This window comes from Kogia breviceps, chromosome 5, assembly GCF_026419965.1.
Source record: "Kogia breviceps isolate mKogBre1 chromosome 5, mKogBre1 haplotype 1, whole genome shotgun sequence".
NCBI lineage: Eukaryota > Metazoa > Chordata > Mammalia > Artiodactyla > Physeteridae > Kogia > Kogia breviceps.
This window is the reverse complement of record NC_081314.1, coordinates 121141603-121162242: the sequence shown is the minus strand read 5'-3', so window position 1 is coordinate 121162242 and position 20640 is coordinate 121141603. Positions and strand designations below refer to the sequence as shown.

General features: G+C 37.8%; 1 protein-coding gene across 1 annotated transcript; it reads right to left on the bottom strand.

The window, feature by feature from the left end:
- Positions 1-6632: 6632 nt before the first annotated feature.
- On the bottom strand, positions 6633-20162 carry RBM11 (RNA binding motif protein 11). The gene is made up of 5 exons (XM_059065641.2): positions 20019-20162; positions 16180-16342; positions 14787-14850; positions 10343-10439; positions 6633-7966 (listed from the first exon to the last, which is right to left on the bottom strand). The coding sequence occupies exons 1-5, from the start codon at positions 20112-20114 to the stop codon at positions 7682-7684; spliced, it is 705 nt and encodes a 234-aa protein (XP_058921624.1). The 5' UTR covers positions 20115-20162; the 3' UTR covers positions 6633-7681.
- Between the last annotated feature and the right edge of the window lie 478 nt (positions 20163-20640).

Below are 20640 nucleotides of genomic sequence, written 5' to 3'. Positions count from 1 at the left end.
TGAAGCTGGGACATTGGTTTCTTAATGTCCTTCAGACTGGAAGCACACCATTGGCTCTCCTGACTCTCAGGCATTGAGTTGGATTGGAACTACATCACTGGAGCCCATGAACCTCCAGCTTGCCTACTGCAGATCTTGTCAGCCTCCATATCATGTGAGACAATTCCTTACTATCAATCAATCAATCAACCAACCAATCCTATTGGTTCTGTTTCTCTAGAGAACTCCAATACATCTTGTTGATCTGTATGTTGTTAATTAATTCACAGGTCCCCACACACTTGGACGTAAGCTGATAGAGGAACTGTTTTCTCCCAACAGTCCTGATAATGAGGATGGGGGTATCCCAGGCTCCCCACTCACTCTGGAGGCTAAAGTTGAGATTTTGTTTTTTTTTTTTTTTTTTAATTGGGGTATAGTTGTTTTACAATGTTGTGTTAGTTTCTACCGTACAGCAAAGTGAATCAGCCATATATCCCCTCTTTTTGCTGGATTTCCTTCCCATTTAGGTCACCACAGAGCACTATGTAGAGTTCCCTGTGCTGTACAGCAGGTTCTCATTAGTTATCTGTTTTATACATATTAGTGTATATGTGTCAATCCCAATCTCCCCATTCATCTCTCCCCCTTTCCCCTCTTGGTGTCCATACATTTATTCTCTATGTCTGTGTCTCTATTTCTGCCTTGCAAACAGGTTCATCTGTACCAGATTCCACATATATGTGTTAATATAGGATATTTGTCTTTCTCCTTCTGACTTAACTTCACTCTGTATGAGTCTCTAGCTCCATTTTGATGTGGACCATTTTTGACGTCTTTATTGAATCTGTTACAATATTGCTTCTGTTTTATGTTTTGGTTTTTTGGCCAAGAGGCATGTGGGATCTTAGCTCCCTGACCAGGGATTGAACCTGCACCCGCTGCATTGGAAGGCAAAGTCTGAACCACTGGGCTGCCAGGGAAGTCCCTGCAGTTGAGATTTTGAAACCTCCAACAAAGCCAAAGAAAGTAAGCTTTCTTACCAGTCAGATTCTTGGGTCTCTGCTAAGTGTCCAATTAAGTAAGGGCAATAAGAACCTTCCCTTGACTTTTAAAAAGGGAAATATCCATAATTTAGATTTACAAGAAAAAAAACTTATTGGCTAGAACTAGTTCTCTGGGTATCGTGATTCTTGGTTTGGATTAGTCTTTCCCAGGGATAATCATTGTGTCCATTTGTCATTGTTTTTGGTGTTACTGTTTTGTATTATGCCATCTAAAAGTGTTTTTCATAAGAATGAGAATCATAGGGTAGAATACAGGCATAGGTTTTATAAATCTGTTGTTTGAGCTGGCCTCATAGGCCAGTGAGTTTGCGATTCTCACTGGACTGCTGTTCACCTGGACAAACTTTTCTGTGAATCATCTATAAAACTGGATGAGGCTCTCCTTCCATCTTGATTTTGTGTTCTGAGAGCTTGGCCTAGCTCCAGAAAGAACATTCTAATTTTCTGCCTACTGGAGGTGCAGATTATAGGGTCTGTGCCTGGATGAGGTTGACTGTCAGGTCAGGGTTCTGAGACACGAGGTACCATTATCAGCTCTCAGGGGATTGTCTAATCTAAAACCCTTCCTATCTCACTGCTTTTGTAGTGTTGAGATTCCTTTCTAAGTATTGTCCATACGGAATCATGGATTAGATGGTTCCTGATTAGAGGTGTCTCACTTTTGTGGGAGACTGAAGTACCATTCTTACTGCTGGTAGCAACTTGTTCTCCTTCTTTCCAGCTATATTTGGGAGTGACTTTGCACTTTGGAGGCTGCATTTTCTGTGCCCTCTTCAGGGACACCTCTCTTGTACATAGTTAAATCATATTCTAAGCCTGGAAGTTTACCTCCAGGTCTTCCCAAAGAGACTTATTGGTTTGTGTTACATTTGAACAGGTATACTTATACAGATACTAAGTGTCAGTGGCCAATGGGTCCTATGATTTATAAAACTTTCATATTTAAGGGGATTTATAGAGAGCTCTCATCCTAAACAAATACCCTCTTGGTACCTCTGGGAGGAATTGAAAGCAGGTCACAAAAAAGTATTACGGCTGGCTTAAAAGATTCCCTTAACAAAATTAAACAGCAGAAGTCAGACTTAGGACAAAAATTTAAGTTCACCATAAATTCTCCTCTGCCTCCCTCCTATACTCACTGTTAGCCCCAGTTCCCTGTTCCTGACCCCCCAGAAGATCTTTTAGATCTCTGGACCCCTGTCCCAAATCTATCTGCTTCCAAACCCAGCCCCACTTCTTCAACCAATTCTTTTAATCCCCCAAACTTCTCTGGCTTCCCCAGAAAACCTCTTGACCACCTAACCCCCTGCTTTAACCTCTCTTTCCTTACAACAATTATAGGAGGCTTTTAAAACTGACCTCAAAACATGAGGCAGTCAAGTCATTCACATGACTGCTGTCAACCAAGAAGTAGCTCTAGCTGAAGCCCCAGAGATGCACAGCAAGGCTCACTTTACCATCCCTTTTGATTCCACCTACTTTCAGTGACTCTGTAATCAGGCCTAAAACAATCAGGCCCAACCAGCCTCAAGCCTTCCTATGAAATCCCCATTATGCAGGTTCCCTGTATCCCCACCACAGAGAATTCATGAACCCTGTACAGCAGCTGACTTTCTAATTTACAAAACCCTTTTCACCCCCACATTCTGGAGATCCTACTACATCCAGAGAACTAGCAATAGAAAGATGGGTGGCCATCCACAAGCCCACTCATAGGGCTGCCAAAGACTGTCCTTCCCACCTCTGGTTATATTAGTCATATGACAAGCCAGGTGGCCCCTTGGAGAAAATCCTCTTCACTGAGTATATAAACAGCCAGACCCTCTCCCAGGCCCTTCTCCAAATGATCAAGAAATGGCCCAATTGGAGCCATTTCTTGGCTGTTATTTAGGACTTGATAGGAGCCAGAGAAGACTTCCCTTCAAACGTTAAGTGGGCTAAAGTAGAACTAGGCACTCAGAATGAAGGAGAGTATTCTAAAGGCTTTGTGGAATGCAGTACACAGATATTCCAAAGACACAACTGCCTTAAATCCAGAGGCCTCAGAAGATAGAAATCTTTGAATTTATGTCTTAATTGAAAATCTCTCTGATACAAAGAAGCACGTCTAAAATAATGTAGTTGGATGAGCAGGCAAGTCTCCGTCCTCCCAGGTTTTATTTTCTTGAGGAATGGAGACTCTCCTGCACTCCTACTGCAGTGTCTGTTTACATGTTATATATATGTTTTATATATATATATATATATATAATAATGTTATCCTGAAATTACCTGTCAAGCTATGCTAGTAGACCACATGCTCCTTGAATGTTGGGACCACACTCTTTCAGTGATGTAACCTCAGCACCAAAATCTCTGTTTAGAATGATATTCATTCATTGCTGATTGGTTTGCTTAATGAAAACCTCCAGCAGGAAATGAGTAGAACCTGGACAAATTCACAATGAGGAGCTAATAACCACTTAGAAACAAAGTGAAGGAAATTGTCTAGAGTAACTCCCAGGGTTTTGATTGGCATGCAAGAGAGTCTGCAATGTTTCACTTGTGATGGACTTGGAGGTGGAATAAAATAATGAAGATACTTTCCGGCTGGGATAGGTGGCTGAGATGAGGGTTATTTTTCTATCCAGGATATTACCATTTTTCTCATTTAAAAATAGAAGCAAAGACATTAATTATTAAGATACAGCTAGTGTGCTGGACTGATCAACAGTATGCATCTAAAAATGTTTTCATTTATTAAGCTCCTCAAGCAAGGTCAAGTAGCTGTGCCAATTATTGTTAGATCCAGGTTCCTTGCAGTAGATACTATACAGGCTTTTTGGGCTCAATCCTTCCCAGAGTTTATAACACAGGAAATATATTAGTATCCTTACCTACTGGTTATGTTCTCTAATTACAATGCAAGTAGCTTGTGTGTTTCTTCATCAATATATAACCTGTTGATAATGTAACAAGGTAGTACTGGAAGCTCAAAAGTAAGTTTTACCAGGAACCAGATAATAGATCACTTGTCTCACGTGCTAAGGTAGTTTCTGCATGTACATGAAGTAATTTTTGCAGGTTGGGCATGATTGGGAATAAAGAGACTTAGCCCACAGTCAGCTGGGGCGACATGTGACCTCACAGATCTCATCCTGATTGCGCAGAAAAACATCATCACTAACCACTTCAGGAAATATTGCTTAGTGCAGACTGCACAGGCTGTGCTCACTGAACTTTTGTGGGCTTGAGGTATAGATGTAGATATCATCTTTGTTAAAAAGGTTTTTCTGAGCTTTCTGAAGTTAATTGTGATTTCTATAGAGATTTATATATTAGTGCTCATTTTTCACCAACATCACACCCATGCTATCAGTTTACTTTTCTTGATGGTAAGTAAATTAATGAGAGACAAACTCAAGTCTGATTTAACTAGCTTTACTGGGATGTACAGAAATAGAAAATAGTGTTAGGATATGGACACTCTAAAGCTCCTGAGCTTTCAACACAGATCGGGGTGGCCGCAGTTGGTGTGCCATTGGTTCTTTCGGATTATATTATAGGAGCCAACTCTACTCCTCCAGCCTTCCACCCCTTCCTAGAGACAGGGAAGACTGGGAACCAAACAGCCAAGTCATCCTCCGGGAATAGCTACTGAAATCACATCTGCCACAGGCCACATCCACCCTAAGGGAGAACACACCCAGCTCTTAAATATATTTAAACTGAGATGAAGCTGAACAGCCAGTGTCACATCTATCTTTTCATTTTGTTCACCATCCTGATAAAGGGGCCTATTTTCATTTCTCTAGGTGCCTGACATCAAGAGTGCTTCCTTACCATTGAAGCATGCAAGTGGGCTAAGAGGGACTGAACAGCTCTCTGTTAAGTCATTGAAACGAGGTCAACAATTGTCGAAACCCTCCAGCAACTGGTCCATAGTAGAATATTGGCCCAAGTTGGTCAAAGAAGAAAATATCTGGAGAGAAAAAAATTAGGGTAAAATTGAAAGTGTTGAATTGCAGTGCAAATGAGACACCCAGGTGGGCATGCTCTGTAGGCACAGGAGAAAAAGGTCTGGGGATGCCGCTTTGGAAGTACTGGCAAGAGAGAGATATCTCACTCTCTAATCACCCACCAGTTATTATTTTAGCCATACAAAGGAAGGGGTTGACTACACGTCAGTGTACAATGCCCCAGCACCTGGAAGGTGCTAAAGGAACGGTAATAATTCTTAACGCTGTTTCTTTCATTAAACTGTTACCCAAAACATTATTACATTAGAATTTTATAATAATCATGTTACAATAAATTAGTTATTATCTTATTATAGCTGCATTTAATGCTAATATTTCAAAGGTGATATACTTGTTTTAACAGCAATACATTTGAAACCATACCTCAGGACATATCATTTCAGCAGATTTCAAGGGTGTGTTCTGCATTCATCCTTTTGACCAACTTTAAATGTAATTTCTGTCTTGTTCTTCAACTGCCTTGTTTTTCAGTATTACAGAAACTCATTCACAAAATCAAGTAGTGAATGTGAGAATAAAAAGATGATTGTTCACAAATTTCAAGCTTCTAGCATTTGAAGTAGAATGTGTACATATATACTTAAATAAATAGATTTTGAATGGAGAATTAAAATTGGAAAGCTAATTTAAATACCGAAGGAAAATAATTTAAATAATTTTTAACTCAAAGATAAAACGTTGGGAAAATTGATAATTTAAAATCATACAGGGGGCTTCCCTGGCGGCACAGTGGTTGAGAGTCTGCCTGCAGGGGACACGGGTTCGTGCCCCGGTCCGGGAGGATCCCACATGCCACGGAGCGGCTAGGCCCGTGAGCCATGGCTGCTGAGCCTGCACATTCAGAGCCCGTGCTCCGCAACAGGAGAGGCCACAACAGTGAGAGGCCCGCGTACAAAAAAAAAAAAAAAAAAAAAAAAAAAAAAAAAAAAAAAAATCATACAGGATTGTAGATGATATTAACCTTTTTAAGGAAAGTTTTATATTTTCTAATAACAAAATACACCAACGTAGATAGGTGAATTTGCCTTCTGCTTGGTTCAGATTGGTTGACTTGGTAGAGTTGATATCCAGATAATTCCTGCCTATGATGGAAGAAGTTGCAAGAATTACTTGCAACTAAGATTTTAGTTCATGTAACAATATTTCAAGATAATTTTAAAAAAAAATATGCTACCCTTACTTGCTAAGATATTTCTTATATATATATTCCCTATAATGTCAATCACAATGAAATAATTTGGGGCTTAGGGAAACTGTAAGTTTTAAGAGTTGAAGAAAAGGCTGAGGTGAAGTTAATGTGTTTAAATATATATTATTTCCCATTTACATAGAAAGATATTTTTCCTTTGGTATGATTCTAAATTGCAAAATTGTGAATTTAAAAAGAAAAAAAGGTCATCTTTTTTAGTTTGAATATTCAGGAACATGAAGTTATATAGGTCAAGCTACATCAAGCAGAATTTAGTTTTTCATGTTGATCAGATGGAAATAGACTAATACTAACATTTGCAACGCTACTGCATTGTATATTTATAAAAAAAAGTTAAATTCAGTTACTCATTTTGTTAAAAATATTTTTATTATTTTAAATAATAAATACCTATAAAGTGCTATGCAACATGCAAAAGAAATATCAAAGAATGGCTTTTCCTATTGAATTGGGTGGTTAACCCCCAATGAAGTTGTGAGATCATTTTAATTAGCTTTAATAAATAAATATTTTCATCATTCTAGTTTATGATGAGCTACAAAGTTAACAAACTCGTCCAAATAAATCATTAATTTTACATGTAGTCTAATTACCTTCTGCAAATAAATGATTCAGAAATAGGAAACCTGATTTGATGATAAACATTAAACATCATACATTAATGAAATATCATTCCATTTATTGTTCATTACCAAGATTTAAATGTGTCGAATACACCTTCTCAAACCCAGCTGGCAAAAGAGGTGGATAATAAATAATGACATAGCCAACTAAAGGCAGGTATTCCTATTTATACACAACCATATGAAAAGGACCAAAAACTTACCATGTGATAATCATCTTTCTTTGGTATCACTGTGATATGTCCTCATTTTATTAAATAAATGTGTATGAGAATAAGGCTCAGAGACAACATATTTAGACATAAAAAATTAAATATTAGTAATAGAGGAAACTAAACTCTGCTTATTCTGTCTTCTTAGGAAAAACATGCAACTCAAATATTTGCACTAGTTTCATTCAGAAAATTGACCACTCCACTTCTCATCTCAGCCTATTTACAGCTGAGGGTTACAGGTGACAGTCTAGCAGAGCATGGTGCCTTATCCATAAGCTCAGTAAGTGACTTTTGATTAATAATTTAGTGCAAGTTCATTATAATACTAAAATATAACAACTCAAAGTGCATTTCTTGTTGACAACACCATTACAAATATAAAAAGCACACTACATTATTTTTAAGTTTTTGTCATTCAAGACAAAAAATGAATAGCAAATCAGAGGTCATATTATTATATATTTCAAAGAAGACAAGAAAGCCATGGAATTGGTCATTTAGTGGAATACAGATTTTTCTTTTAAGAGAATGAAGACCAGTGTAGACACATTTCATTAGAATGTAAACACTAGTATCTTTTTTTCTTACACTTTCGGAAATTTTGGCTATATTCATTTCTTCTATTGTTTTCTGTGCTACTATCACTATCACTGGTTTGTTTTTGCCTCTTGCGTTTATTCATCTGATAAAGGTCAGAGTCACTTGGTTGTTGGTGAGCCCATTCATAAGAGCTGGGTCCAGCCTCTAGATCTGGAACACAATTCAGTGAGGAAGACACAGAAGTGCTATTAGGGAGTGGTGCTGTCATCTCATAGTAAGGAAGCTGCAGTGCTGGATTATATGCATGCCACTGCTGTGGAAAAAACCCACAAACATTCATCTACCAAAACAAGCCCACAAAGTTAAAAAAAAAAAAAAGTTAACAGTTTACATTCATTACACAAATAACTACAAGCAAACCAAACCATGTGTTGGTATAAGAAGGACAGTGACTTTTCATACTAGGGATATAGTAGTTTCCTTAAATGGTTAACATAAAGATTCAAGGTAGTGTATAGCTTACTACCATACAGATTAGTGCTGTCCTATCAAAATATAATGTAAGCCACATAATGTAGTTTTAAATCTTCTAGTAGTCACAAAATAAAAATGAAACAGGTGCAATAATATAATTTATTTATCCCTAAATATCCAAAATATTATCATTTCAACAAGTAACCAATATAAAAATTGTTAATGAGATATTTTACTTTTTTTATACTAAGTCTTTGAAATTTGGTGTGCCTTTTATAGCATATTTAACTTGGATGGTAAATTTTCATTGAAAATACTTCATCGGAATTTAGATTACATAGAATTTAGTTGAAAAAGTAGATATACTACCCGAGTTCTTTCAAACATACTTAAAAGTTTTGCAATAACTGAATCAAGTCTCTGTTTCTAAATTTAAATTTAAATTAATTAAAATTTAAAAAAATTTAAAACTCAGCTCCTTATGGATGGCTGATGGCCACCATATTGTACAGCAGTTTTCAATTGTTAAGATAGACACTTCCTTGTTTTTAAACTAGTTTTTAACTCAAAGTAGATTAAAGATTAATAGAGACAACATATTATTGTGTGTGTGTGTGTGTGTGTGTGTGTGTGTATTTCTCATTTCATCAAAGATTAAAAAAATGCCAGAAAGAAGATATTGACAGCTTTAGATAAGAACTGGCAGTTTATTAATATCTCATTATAACTAAGAAAAGTTTTTTCTAAAAGTTAAATTATCAATTTTCCTTATGTTTGCAAAGTGAAAATGGCTATTTGAAATATCTGAAGCTCACATGTATGTTGGATGTTTGCAGGAAATCACATCCTGTGAATCAGAATACCTGTGTTATAGTCCCACATCTTTTATTAACAAGTTGCATAATCTTGGGCTTGTTGATTAATACCTCTGAACCTCAATTTTATTACGTATAAAATGAGGAATTCGAAGAAAAAAATTTCAGAAGTTCCCCTTTAATAATATAGACCATCATTATGATTTCTAGGCCAGAACCATATTTTTGAGAGTCTTCAGAAATAATGTAGTTAACTCTACCAGTTGAGAATCTCTGCCTTTACTTAAAACAAGAAATTTATTTTTAAAAATATCCATGTCCAAAAGCAATATATTTGTGATTGATGATTACATTTTACCAAAATGTTTCACTAAATGAAATTTTTCGATTCTAAAAAACATATCTTCTAAAATTGTCACTTTTTTCTACTTTTTTTTTATTGGAGTATAATTGCTTTACAATGCTGTGTTAGTTTCTGCTGTACAGTGAAGTGAATCAGCTATATGTGTACATACACCCCCTCCCTCTTGGACCTTCCTTCCCCTCCATCCCACCCCTCTAGGCCATCACAGAGCACTGAGCTGAGCTCCCTGTGCTATACAGCAGGTTCCCACTAGCTATCTATTTTACACATGGTACTGTATTTATGTCAAACCTAATCTCCCAATTGATCCCACCCTCTCCTTCCCCCTCTGTGTCCATTCTCTACGTTTGCATTTCTATTCCTGCCCTGCAGATAGGTTTATCTGTACCATTTTTCTAGATTCCACATATATGCATTAATATACGACATTTGCTTTTCTCTTTCTGACTTACTTCACTCTGTATGACAGACTCTAATTCCATCCACATCTCTACAAATGACCCAATTTCATTTCCTTTTATGGCTGAGTAATATTCCATTGTATACATGTGCCACATCTTCTTTATCCATTCATCTGTCGATGGACATTTAGGTTGTTTGTTTCTATGTCCTGGCTATTGTAAATAGCACTGAAATGAACACTGGGGTACATGGGTTATGGGTATATGCCCAGTAGTGGGATTTCTGGGTCATATGGTAGTTCTATTTTTTAGTTTTTTAAGGAATCTCCATACTGTTTTATACAGTGGCTGTATCAATTTAAATGAGAACTCTATAGTCAAATTTTACTTGTACCACAGTGTATCATCACTAGCACCTGCTCCTTTTCTGTTGGCACACTGGCTGTTTGCTTACGTACTATGTGTAGGATTTCAGATGATTGCATTAGAGCAGACAGCCATTGGGGCATAGAACTCAGGGCAGCTGCTGCCTTCATTCTAGGTTTAGATTTGAGCAGCTTAAGTTCCAAGTAGTTTTCATGTTCTTTATAGTTTGTATCATGCTATATATTGAACCAAAGGCATATCAAACTTACCATCTTTGGAAAGAAAAGATATTCCTGAGGTAAAGCTGCATTATTAATTGGAGAGAACTGCATGGGAAAGGAAGTTCTGCCCACGACTTCTTCATTTCTTGGGGGACGTAAGAGAAGTAACACAAAGTTAAAATTCCTATGCATAAATGTTCTTTATTCTTATAATAAGATAGTTCTTCAGAATTAAAAAAAAGAGCTTCTCTAAAACTCAATTAAGATAACTTTAAACACACAATCATTATTACACTGATAATGTAGTGACACAGCAGTACCGCAAGTCTTACTAATTACTACATATTGAAATCTCAATATTTAGAGTCACATTTGGCTTTCTGATAGGAAAATGTTAATCAATGTTATAGTTTTATAAAGACAAAGAACACTTAGATATGAAGAAAGCAAAGCAAGTCCTTAATAATCACCAAGGGTACATTTAATCTTCTACAAAAAAAAAAAAGAAAGGTAGACATTTTCTCAATTTATTTTTGAAGGAATATTCACTGTTTAACTACAAAAATTATGTTCTTTCCTAAATGGTCTGCTGATGTTCACATGAACACATATTTGCTGATTTCTTCCACACACTATTTAAAACAATACGAATCCCTAATTTAAAAGCAGTAGTGTCCTAAAGTTTTATTTATACATGTAATATTTGCTTCTATGGAGACGTCTAATAAATTCCAATGGTACGCATAGTGACTAGACTCTACAGCTAGTCATTAGTCTACTTGCTCCACAGTATTCCATAATTTTAATGCTAATACTACTAATCTTAGGACAGGAAGTTTACTGTGGGGAAGGGTGAAATTAATACAGGCAGGTGGAGGCAAAGGCAAAGGCAGGAGAACAACAGGAAGCAGTCAGATTGATAGGCATTGGTAAGTGGTGAGAGTAGTATCACAGAAGCCAGTGGAAGATGCATTTCATTAAGGAAATACTTAGTGTCGGGTGTTACAGAACAGTAAACTGGGTAAGCACCAAAGCTACTCGATTGTTGATCAGAAGGTTCCTGATCACTTTGTTATAAAGCAGAAACTAACACACCATTGTAAAGCAATTATACTCCAATAAAGATGTTAAAAAAAAAAGAGATGGTACATTGGTAGATACTCCAAAATAAACTGAGTAAATAAAAATTAAAAAAAAAAGAAGGTTCCTGATAACCTTTAAAAGAACAACTTCCACATAACAATGGGGTTAAGAAGTGAATAGGAGGTAAGGATGTGAAGCATAATTTTTCAGTGAGAGGAAGGGGAAGAATATAACAGCATGATTTGGAGGTAGAGTTCAAGGAGATTGGAACATGTGTGGGGGGTAAGTGATGGAAAAGAAACAAGATAAAAAGTGCAATGAAGTTAGAGAGTGGGGAAGATACAACCTAGTAACAGAGGTGCTGAGATTAGCACCATTATGAAAACGCTGCAGACTTCCTAAAAGCATTATCTTTCCTATGTGAATCTCAGGGCATGCATAGGCGTCTCCACAGAGGAATCACATGTAAATTGGGAAGAGCTGTGAGTTGAACCATGTCAACTCAAAATTTATAATGTTGAAGTCCTAACTCTCAATACTTCAGAATGTGACCTTATTTGGAAATAGCATTGTTGCAGATGTAATTAGCTAAGAGGAGGTCATACCGGAGTAGGATGGGCTAAACAGGTACCCTTACTTATTATAATCAAAAGGGGAAATTTGGAGACAGATGCACACAGGGAGAACACCATATGAAGATGACGGCAGAGAGCCGGGTGATGCTTGTACAAGCCACGGAATATCAAAGATTGCCAACAAACCGGGAGAAGCTATGAGAGAGGCACAGAACAGACTCTTTCTCACAGCCCCCATAAAGAAATCTAGCAGACACCTTGATCTTGGACTTTGAGGCTTCAGAACTGTGAGACAATTCATTTCTGTGTTTAAGCACTCTGTTTGCAGTACTTTTTATGGTAGCCTTAGCACGCTAATACAGGAACTATTTATTAAAAACAGAACTATTTATTGCCTAAGAGGCAATAGCAAGCACAAAAACCCATTTCTAAGAGAGACTATAGGGTATAACAAGTGCACCATTTTTCTCTGCACTACACTTCTAGAACATGACAACCTTTTCCCATTCTTCCTTTATAATGTAGCACATACTAGAAGAATAAGGTACAACCAGTGGAGTATTATGGAATATACACATATTTCTGATCTTCTACCCTAGAATTTGTCATTAAAAGTACATCAAACATTAAGTAGAGAATGTGACTTACTGCCATCTTCTACTTGTTTATCTAGTCTTTCTTCTTCTGTCCCAAACCTAGCAATAGCTTGTTTTTTCCAAACTCCTCAGAAAAAAGAGGTATCTTTTCCCACTAGAAGAAGAGGGGAAGCTTTTAAATTACATAAATGGCTCAATTCATGAGTCCATAGTTCCTCTCATATGAAGGAAGTGAATCACTACCCCTTTTTGCTAACATTCGCTGAAAGTATTTACTGGATACTTGCTATGTGCTCAGTCTTTTAAATACCTTGAATTTATTATAACATTTGATTCTCACAATAACCTTCTGAGGTACTATCCTCATTTTAGAGACGGGGTACAGTGTGATAATTTTTCCAAGGTTAATAAAGTGACAGAGGCAGGATTCAAATTCAGGCAGTCTGGTTTCAGTACCTATTTTGTCTCTATTTCACCGATACAGAAATGTTGGGGAGAATAGAGCACACCTTGCTATACTTGGAGCGCCGTACTTCTAAGACTGGGAAATTGTCAGTTCTAAGAGGCCACTCTTCCATGCCTAGGAGGGCTGATATAATTAGCAGGCATGGGAGGTTCAGCTGTTGTTAGCCTACTGGCGAATACTCAGTTCTGCTACAGAAAACAAGAAAAAAACAGGGATGAATGAAACTCACAAGAAATGCTTAGGGTAGCCTTTAAGGAAGCTACACTGATGCAGCTGATGCAGCAGAGAGAGAAACAGGGTCTACGAATATTAGTGTAGCCAGAACTCAGCTAGTACGAGTTTATGGGATAGCAATGAAACTGTGTTAGAAACGGAATAAGCAAGTGGCTTGGGAGACACAGGCAGAATTCATAATATATATTAAATATGCATAATAAATAAGTTAGTAGGTTTTAAGAGATGCCACAGATAGATCTGATAGAAAATATGATGGAACAAGTAAGATTGTTACTCACAGAAAGAAAGGGAAGGAAATACCTAGTCCTTATCATGGCACCTATGGGCTAACAGGCTGCTCTTCTTGTTTTCGTTCTGCCTAAGAAACTCAGATAGAACCTGTGAGCATCTAGCTCCTTCTGTAGCCAGGTGTATTTTGCCCCTATGTCTTTTTGAGAGAGCAAGTGAGTGAAACTAGCTCCGGGAACTTTCTATCTGAATGGAATTTCTTACTCAAACCTCAACTCTAGGGTTCATGACCACACTATCGGGGGGAAGCCTGATGCAGCAGAGAGAGAAACAGGGCATATGGACATTAGTGTAATCAGAACTCAGCTAGTTCCTTCTGCCCATTTATGCTAACTATCCACTATCTTTCCTTTTGCTTTTCACTATCCAGTATCTTCCCTTTCGCTTTTTTTTTTTTGCGGTATGTGGGCCTCTCACTGCTGTGGCCTCTCCCGCTGCGGAGCACAGGCTCCAGACGCACAGGCTCAGCGGCCATGGCTCACGGGCCCAGCCGCTCCGCGGCATGTGGGATCCTCCCGGACCCGGGCATGAACCCGTGTCCTCTGCATTGGCAGGCGGACTCTCAACCACTGCGCCACCAGGGAAGCCCTTTCCTTTTGCTTTTGACTGTATCTTTTAAATTGTTTTACTAAATGGTGTTATTTGAGCATCTTAATTTGGTTTGGGAGACTTTCTGTTCCACAACCTTTGGGATAGCTGAACTGAGAGTGTCCTTGCAGGCTACCATTGCATCGAGAAATCAGCCTACACAAAACTTGAGAATATTTTGAAAATTACCATAGAGAAGTTTTTAAAAATAGTAAAATAAAGAGTAGAGTAGCTTAATGTCAGAAGGGTTCATTTTAAGCCTAGCAACTATCGATTTTTCATCTTTGTGCCCTTGGCAATTAGTTAACTTTTGCATCTCTATGTTTATTCAAGTATAAAATACGGATAATAGTGTCTCTGTGATCCATCGCAATGAGACTTTGGATGCTTAAGTGATTTAACAGTTATGAAAAGTACACAGTAACCTATAAAGAATGCCGCAAATATATATCTCTCCCACCTACTGAAGAAAATATTGACTGAACTTTAAATGAAATTATTTTCTGTCGCTTTTCATGTTTTCAGGAAAAATGAATTCCTTAATATTATCCTATGTTTAAATAATAAGGTTTTACAGTAGTCTAGAATATATAAAAACCTTCCTGGTGTGAGACCATATTTATTTGCTTTACCTTTATGAAAAAAATATTTTTAATTACCTGTAGCTGTGTGAATTTATCTTAACACAGCTCTCAAAAGCTGGATCACAAGAGCGAGAGCTCCCTTTAAAAGAAACAGAATAACAGATTACTTCATGGTACAAGTTTTTGGAGTTCTCACATTAAACCATTTTTTAAAATTCCATATAAGATACATGAATATATCTTTGATATCCCAAGTAATATTTACAGGTTGTTTACATCACTATAAATGACTGAATTATAACCAAGCTTTGTCCAAAGCAATGGGTGTAGAAAAGAATTATGTTGACATGCGGCCATATAAGACAGGTGACGCTATTTGGTTCTACACTCCTGGAAACTAAAAATGTCAAATACACACCTGGAAACTGAAAATGGCAAATAATCAGTGTTATCTGCCTCCTGTGCAGAAGGCATGAGTTCTCTAAACTGTACTGACAAAAGTGAATGCAACCTGACAGAGGATAAGGAGCAGCTGGCTGGGGATGTGTCAGAACATGATATGGGCCTGGCCCATTTTACCAGTCAGTATGAGTTAATGGGACAGTGCGTGAGAGCATGATGCAATCAATTAATTATCTTTGCAAAGACAAAATAAAACGAAATGCAAAGTTATGCTTTTCCTTTGCAACAAGGCATTGTTCTCTTAATCTTATTTATTTATTTTTTTAGTATAGCAAGAAGAATAAAAACCAAACAAACAAGAGATACATCAATAAACCTGAATCATTAGGGGAGGCAGGCATCATAAGCATTGCAAACATTGCAGCCAAAGCATAAGCATTGCCTCTATCAGTCCCTCAAACTATGAAAGGGCTAGAGCAATAGTACAATGTTCTCCGGGCATCTAATCAAAGACGATCAGTTCTTGACATGTATCAGGAGAAGGAGTTTGAGGCCGTTCATGTCAGGAAGCTTTCTTCCATTAAGGGTCAGCCTTTGGCCAGCTGCTTTTACAGGGACTCAGATCCAGGGTGATACGTATAACATGGTAACACCAGGAGAAGGACCAGGCACCCACCCTATCTTCCAAATAGTAGATATTTGATACCATTGACAAGAAGATCAGCAAATAGCCTTGCTATATATAAGCTAGAGTTGTGTGTCCCCAGTTCATTTAGATTTGTTTAATTTTTAACAGCCAATAGCAACTATCATAGCTATTTGCTGGCTGACATTAAAATAGAACATTTAAAATTTTAATACAGAAAAGATACTATAGAGTTGGCAACATAATTGGTAATATTAACTAATTGCATAACATTATGAATGTGTTCTGAGAAATTTTAAGAGACTACAGGGGCACTCTTTTGGTCTTAGGCTATAATATAGAAAACAAAAATGTTTACACCTCTGGGAACAGCAACACCAACAAAACACACTTGGAAGATTCATCAGTGACAGAACCTACCAAATCGATACTGCACATTAATTGGTCTTCCATATAAACGAATTCCATTCAGCAAAGCTATGGCATAAGACACCGATTCTGGGTGTTTAAAGCAGACAAACCCAAAAGACTTCGGCTTTCCTTCTCTGTCTCTGCATATAGTCACTTTGATTAATGGCCCAGCCTGTAAGAAACTTAAAAATTATTTTCTCATAAATCTAAAGATTTTTTTTACACTGAGAAAATCAAGTATATCCAACTTAAGAGTAAAAAAAAATCTGTTAGCAATAACAGCTTTATGTAGCTCTTTAATAATGTATTTTCCTAACAATAAATATCATACTTCATCACACTTTCTTGGCATTTTTCTCACTCATCAAAAAACATTTATGGTGTTAAGATCAGGAAATTTTAGGTAATAGTTTCAAATCTTAAAAGGAAAGATACGTTACCCTTATGTTAGGCCTAAAAAAAAATTTAGAGTGCATTTAAATCCAAGGTCAAAATACTACTTCGTCTCCACACATATTAACAGTGTATAACTCAAAAATAATTGAAATGACAAACCCAATGTTCTTTGACTTATCATAAAGAAACTGGTAGCATTACATCAAAGCCTAATTTTTTTCTGACAAGATTAAACATTTTCACAGGAGAAACTAAATTTTTGATCTATATAGAAACTGTATTTTGACCTGGTAATCCCATTTGGTAAATATTCCCAAAGGGAAATATGTTTTAATATGTTTAACACTTTTAGGTAGGTGCATTATTTATAAGAATGAAAAATGAGGAAGGCTCTAAATCCAACAGGAGAATATTACTCCATGGTGTATTATTAAAATAGAATAAAATAAATTGAAAATATTCAGATTTTATTGATAATAAAACCTATAATTAGCAATACAGAGTAAAAAAGCAGAGCCAACTATTGTAAAATGTGTTAATTACAACCAAAAGAATGTTACCTCTCCACCATGAGAGTGATTTGAGGAAGTACTCACCAAGACTCACAATAGCTAAGAGTTAATGGTGAACGGCTCATAGTTTTCCATTGTACTTTAATTATTGATTACTGATCTCTGTTGAGTTAGATAAGTATATTAAGAAATTGTTTTTAGTCTAAAGAAAAATGTTAATTATTGTCTTCAAAATGATGCTGTATTTTAAGATTCAATCTTTCTTTTTTTATTTTTTGCTTTCCCAGAGAGTAGCTCATCTCACTTCTGTCTTCAAGAGCCACCGCATCAACAAATCTATTTTTCCCACTCATGCCTCATTCATGGAGACAGTCTCCTAGAGACCTCCATGTGATTGTGTTTCAAACTCAACATATTTGAAACTGAATTCATTATCTTTCCCCTTGATATCTCGACTTCAGTATTTCTTGGTTAAAAGTACAAAGATATTGAAACTGATTTCCACTCTTTCAAGGATAAGCAGAAATTTGAAAGAAACCAGTAAAAAGGATAACTATATATAGTAATAAAATAAATCAATTTTAATCAGTACTTTTCCACTGCTGATATTAAATATATGAAATCGCAAATGGACAGAATGTGCTTACATGCTTTGAGTTTCACAAATTCAAAACTATGCCCGTGCATTTTTAAAGATAAAGTCCAACAAGAAGGCTTGCTAGTAGCAACAATGACATCAAAACTTTTTAGTCTCTTTAAAACAGAATGAAACACATAAACAGTGCGGCCAGTTGTCAAGATCTGCTAAGTTTTGCTGGGTTGAAGCCTTCCTAAAAGATACTGCACTTTACCAAATTCCTCTAGAATACAGAAGGGCTTAGGCAAAAATAAAAACGCATACTTGGTTGTCTAAAATGTTAAAAGAGATGAACATGTTTAGGGAGAAATTATAAACAATGAGATCTACCTATCTATCTTGTAGATCCACATTCAACTGATATGTATCCAGTCCCTACTGACTAGAAATAATATATGTGCATGGCCTTCATGCATAGGCCTTCACGCCTATCCCATTCCCCTTATCAGTCCCCTCTACTCCTTTTTGGTTGGCTCAACATGAAAGAAGCCTCCCGGAGAAAAAGAACTGTAAGTTTTCTTTCTTTCTCTCTCTCTCCCCCTCCTTCCCTCCTTTCCTCCTCTCCCCCTACCTTCCATTCCGCCCCCCCTTTTTTAAGTTAAAATGATAAGTTTCAAGTAATACTGAGAGAAAAAATAACCATAGGAAAAGACAAGTATTAGAGTAGATTAAAAAGGGCGAGTTTTAAAAAGACGGCAAGTTAGAAGAATAATAAAAGCCTTAAAATCAACACTATTTTTCAAATAATAAAAATGTTTTATGTCCAGGAAAGGAAACTGAGTCAAATTGTGTGTATCTGTAATTAAAAGAGGGGTGCTTTAGTTCAGAGGCGAAGGTAGAGCCTTCCAGAAACTACATAAAGAACGCCTTTCACCTCTGGTACTCATACTTAGCCTTTGATATTTAGTTTTGCTATTATTGCTCCGTTTAAACTTGCCCTTATTCTTTCTTTCTTTTTGCGGTATGCGGACCTCTCACTGTTGTGGCCTCTCCGGTTGCGGAGCACAGGCTCCGGACGCGCAAGCTCAGGGGCCATGGCTCATGGGCCCAGCCACTCCGCGGCATGTGGGAACCTCCCGGACCGGGGCACGAACCCGTGTCCCCTGCATTGGCGGGCGGACTCTCAACCACTGCGCCACCAGGGAAGGCCATAAACTTGCCCTTATTTTGATAGGAGAAAGTCACTCTTGATTTCTCTTGATGTTAGTATCAATAGTATTATTGACAGTCATAGTAGTGATATCAGTAGTGGCAGCAGCAGCAAACACTTAGTAAGGGCCAGGTTCAGTTTTGTTTTATCTGGATTAGTTTATTCAATCTTCACACCACATCATACTGTGGATACTATTACTCCCATTGACATTTGAGGAAACTGGGCACTGAGCTATTCATTTACTTGACCAAAGTCACATTGCTGACATCAGAATTCACACTCTAAACAACTTTTCTATACTGTGTCCCTCTTTTTTGCAGATTATCTTAAATCATAGTAATAAATTTGAAATTTCTCCTTTTAGGAAGACCAAGGGCTGTCTCTTAAATTTGTATGTCCAGCACCTTACTTACTGTCTGTCACATAACTGTGGATCATTAAATGGTTAAATGAATGGCTGAATGAAGACATCTCTTTAGCAAGTGAGAACTATGTGTATACAGTAGGTGAGTGTTTACAGGAGACAGGAGTTTTAATCCTGGAGGTACCAGGTCTGGAAAAGTTTTCATAAGATCCTCTTGGTATGAAATAAAGGGAACTGGCCAGAAAATCAATTGGTCCCAGTCATGATTTGGCTGCCCCAATCATTTCAAATTTCATTTATCATTCTGGAGTAAAAATACTTGCCGTGTAAAAGGGCTTGGGGGGAATAAGTAATGTATATGGAAACATGTTAAAATGTATTCCTCTCATTTCGCGGGATGTAAGGCGTGAGCTGCTTATTACCTGAAGCAAGACAGCGACAGGGCTGTTTTGTGTTTCGCCTGAACACACGCAAGGCCCAGGCAGCCTCTGAAAAGCCCTTACTCAGGGTTGGGGGTTGAAGGGGGCCCAGTCACTGCTCACCCCAGGACTCTGCAGTGGGGATGGGATGCGGAAGGGATGGGGAAGGGGTGCACTCTGTCACTTCTCTACCCAGTTGCTCACCTGGTGACAGGTGCGCCAAAGCGGAACTAAATTAAAACCAAGGCACAGGATGGGGCGGGAAGAGGGCCTGGCTCCGGATGGTTCAGGTGCGGCCCGCCCCTCTGGCTGCGCTTCCGGCTCGATGCACCCCGCCCCTCAGCCACCCCTTCCCCGCCGACAGTACCTGAAGGAATAGCTCGTAAAGAATCTCTTCCCGCACTCGGGCCTCTAAATTTCCCACAAACACCGTCCTGTCGGCTTCCTCCTGAGCAGGGAACATGCCTTCGCCTCGGCCCAAGAACGCAGGAGGCCTCGAGACCACGCCCCCTCTCCTCACCAGAGGAGCCGGCTACGAGAGTAAGCGCGCAAGGGGCGGAGCGAGGCTGCGGCGCCACGCCTCCAGCACCCCGTGGTAGCCGCCTAGCGCGCCTTCGCCGCGCCCCGGATCCGGCTGGGACCTTGGGAGAGTGAGTGAGAATAAGTAAGATTAGTGTGCAAGGGGCGTTGACCTATTGCTTATGGAGGTTCCTTCATTTTCCAGGGCACGACATTATGAATTGATTTTGGATTTATTCAACAAACATTTTAAATAAAATGACTATAGAGGTGATTTAAAGCATACTAACTTCATTACAGAAGCTCCAGGCTAAGGGGGAAAACTAATTTCTTTGCTTCCAAAGAGTAAATGAATAAATCATTGGGATTTGAAATTTGTATTCCTCATAAAATACTTTTTGAAAGAGTGAGTGCATGCGTGCATGCATGCATGCATGGATGTGGATACAGTAGAGTACTAGAATTAGTTT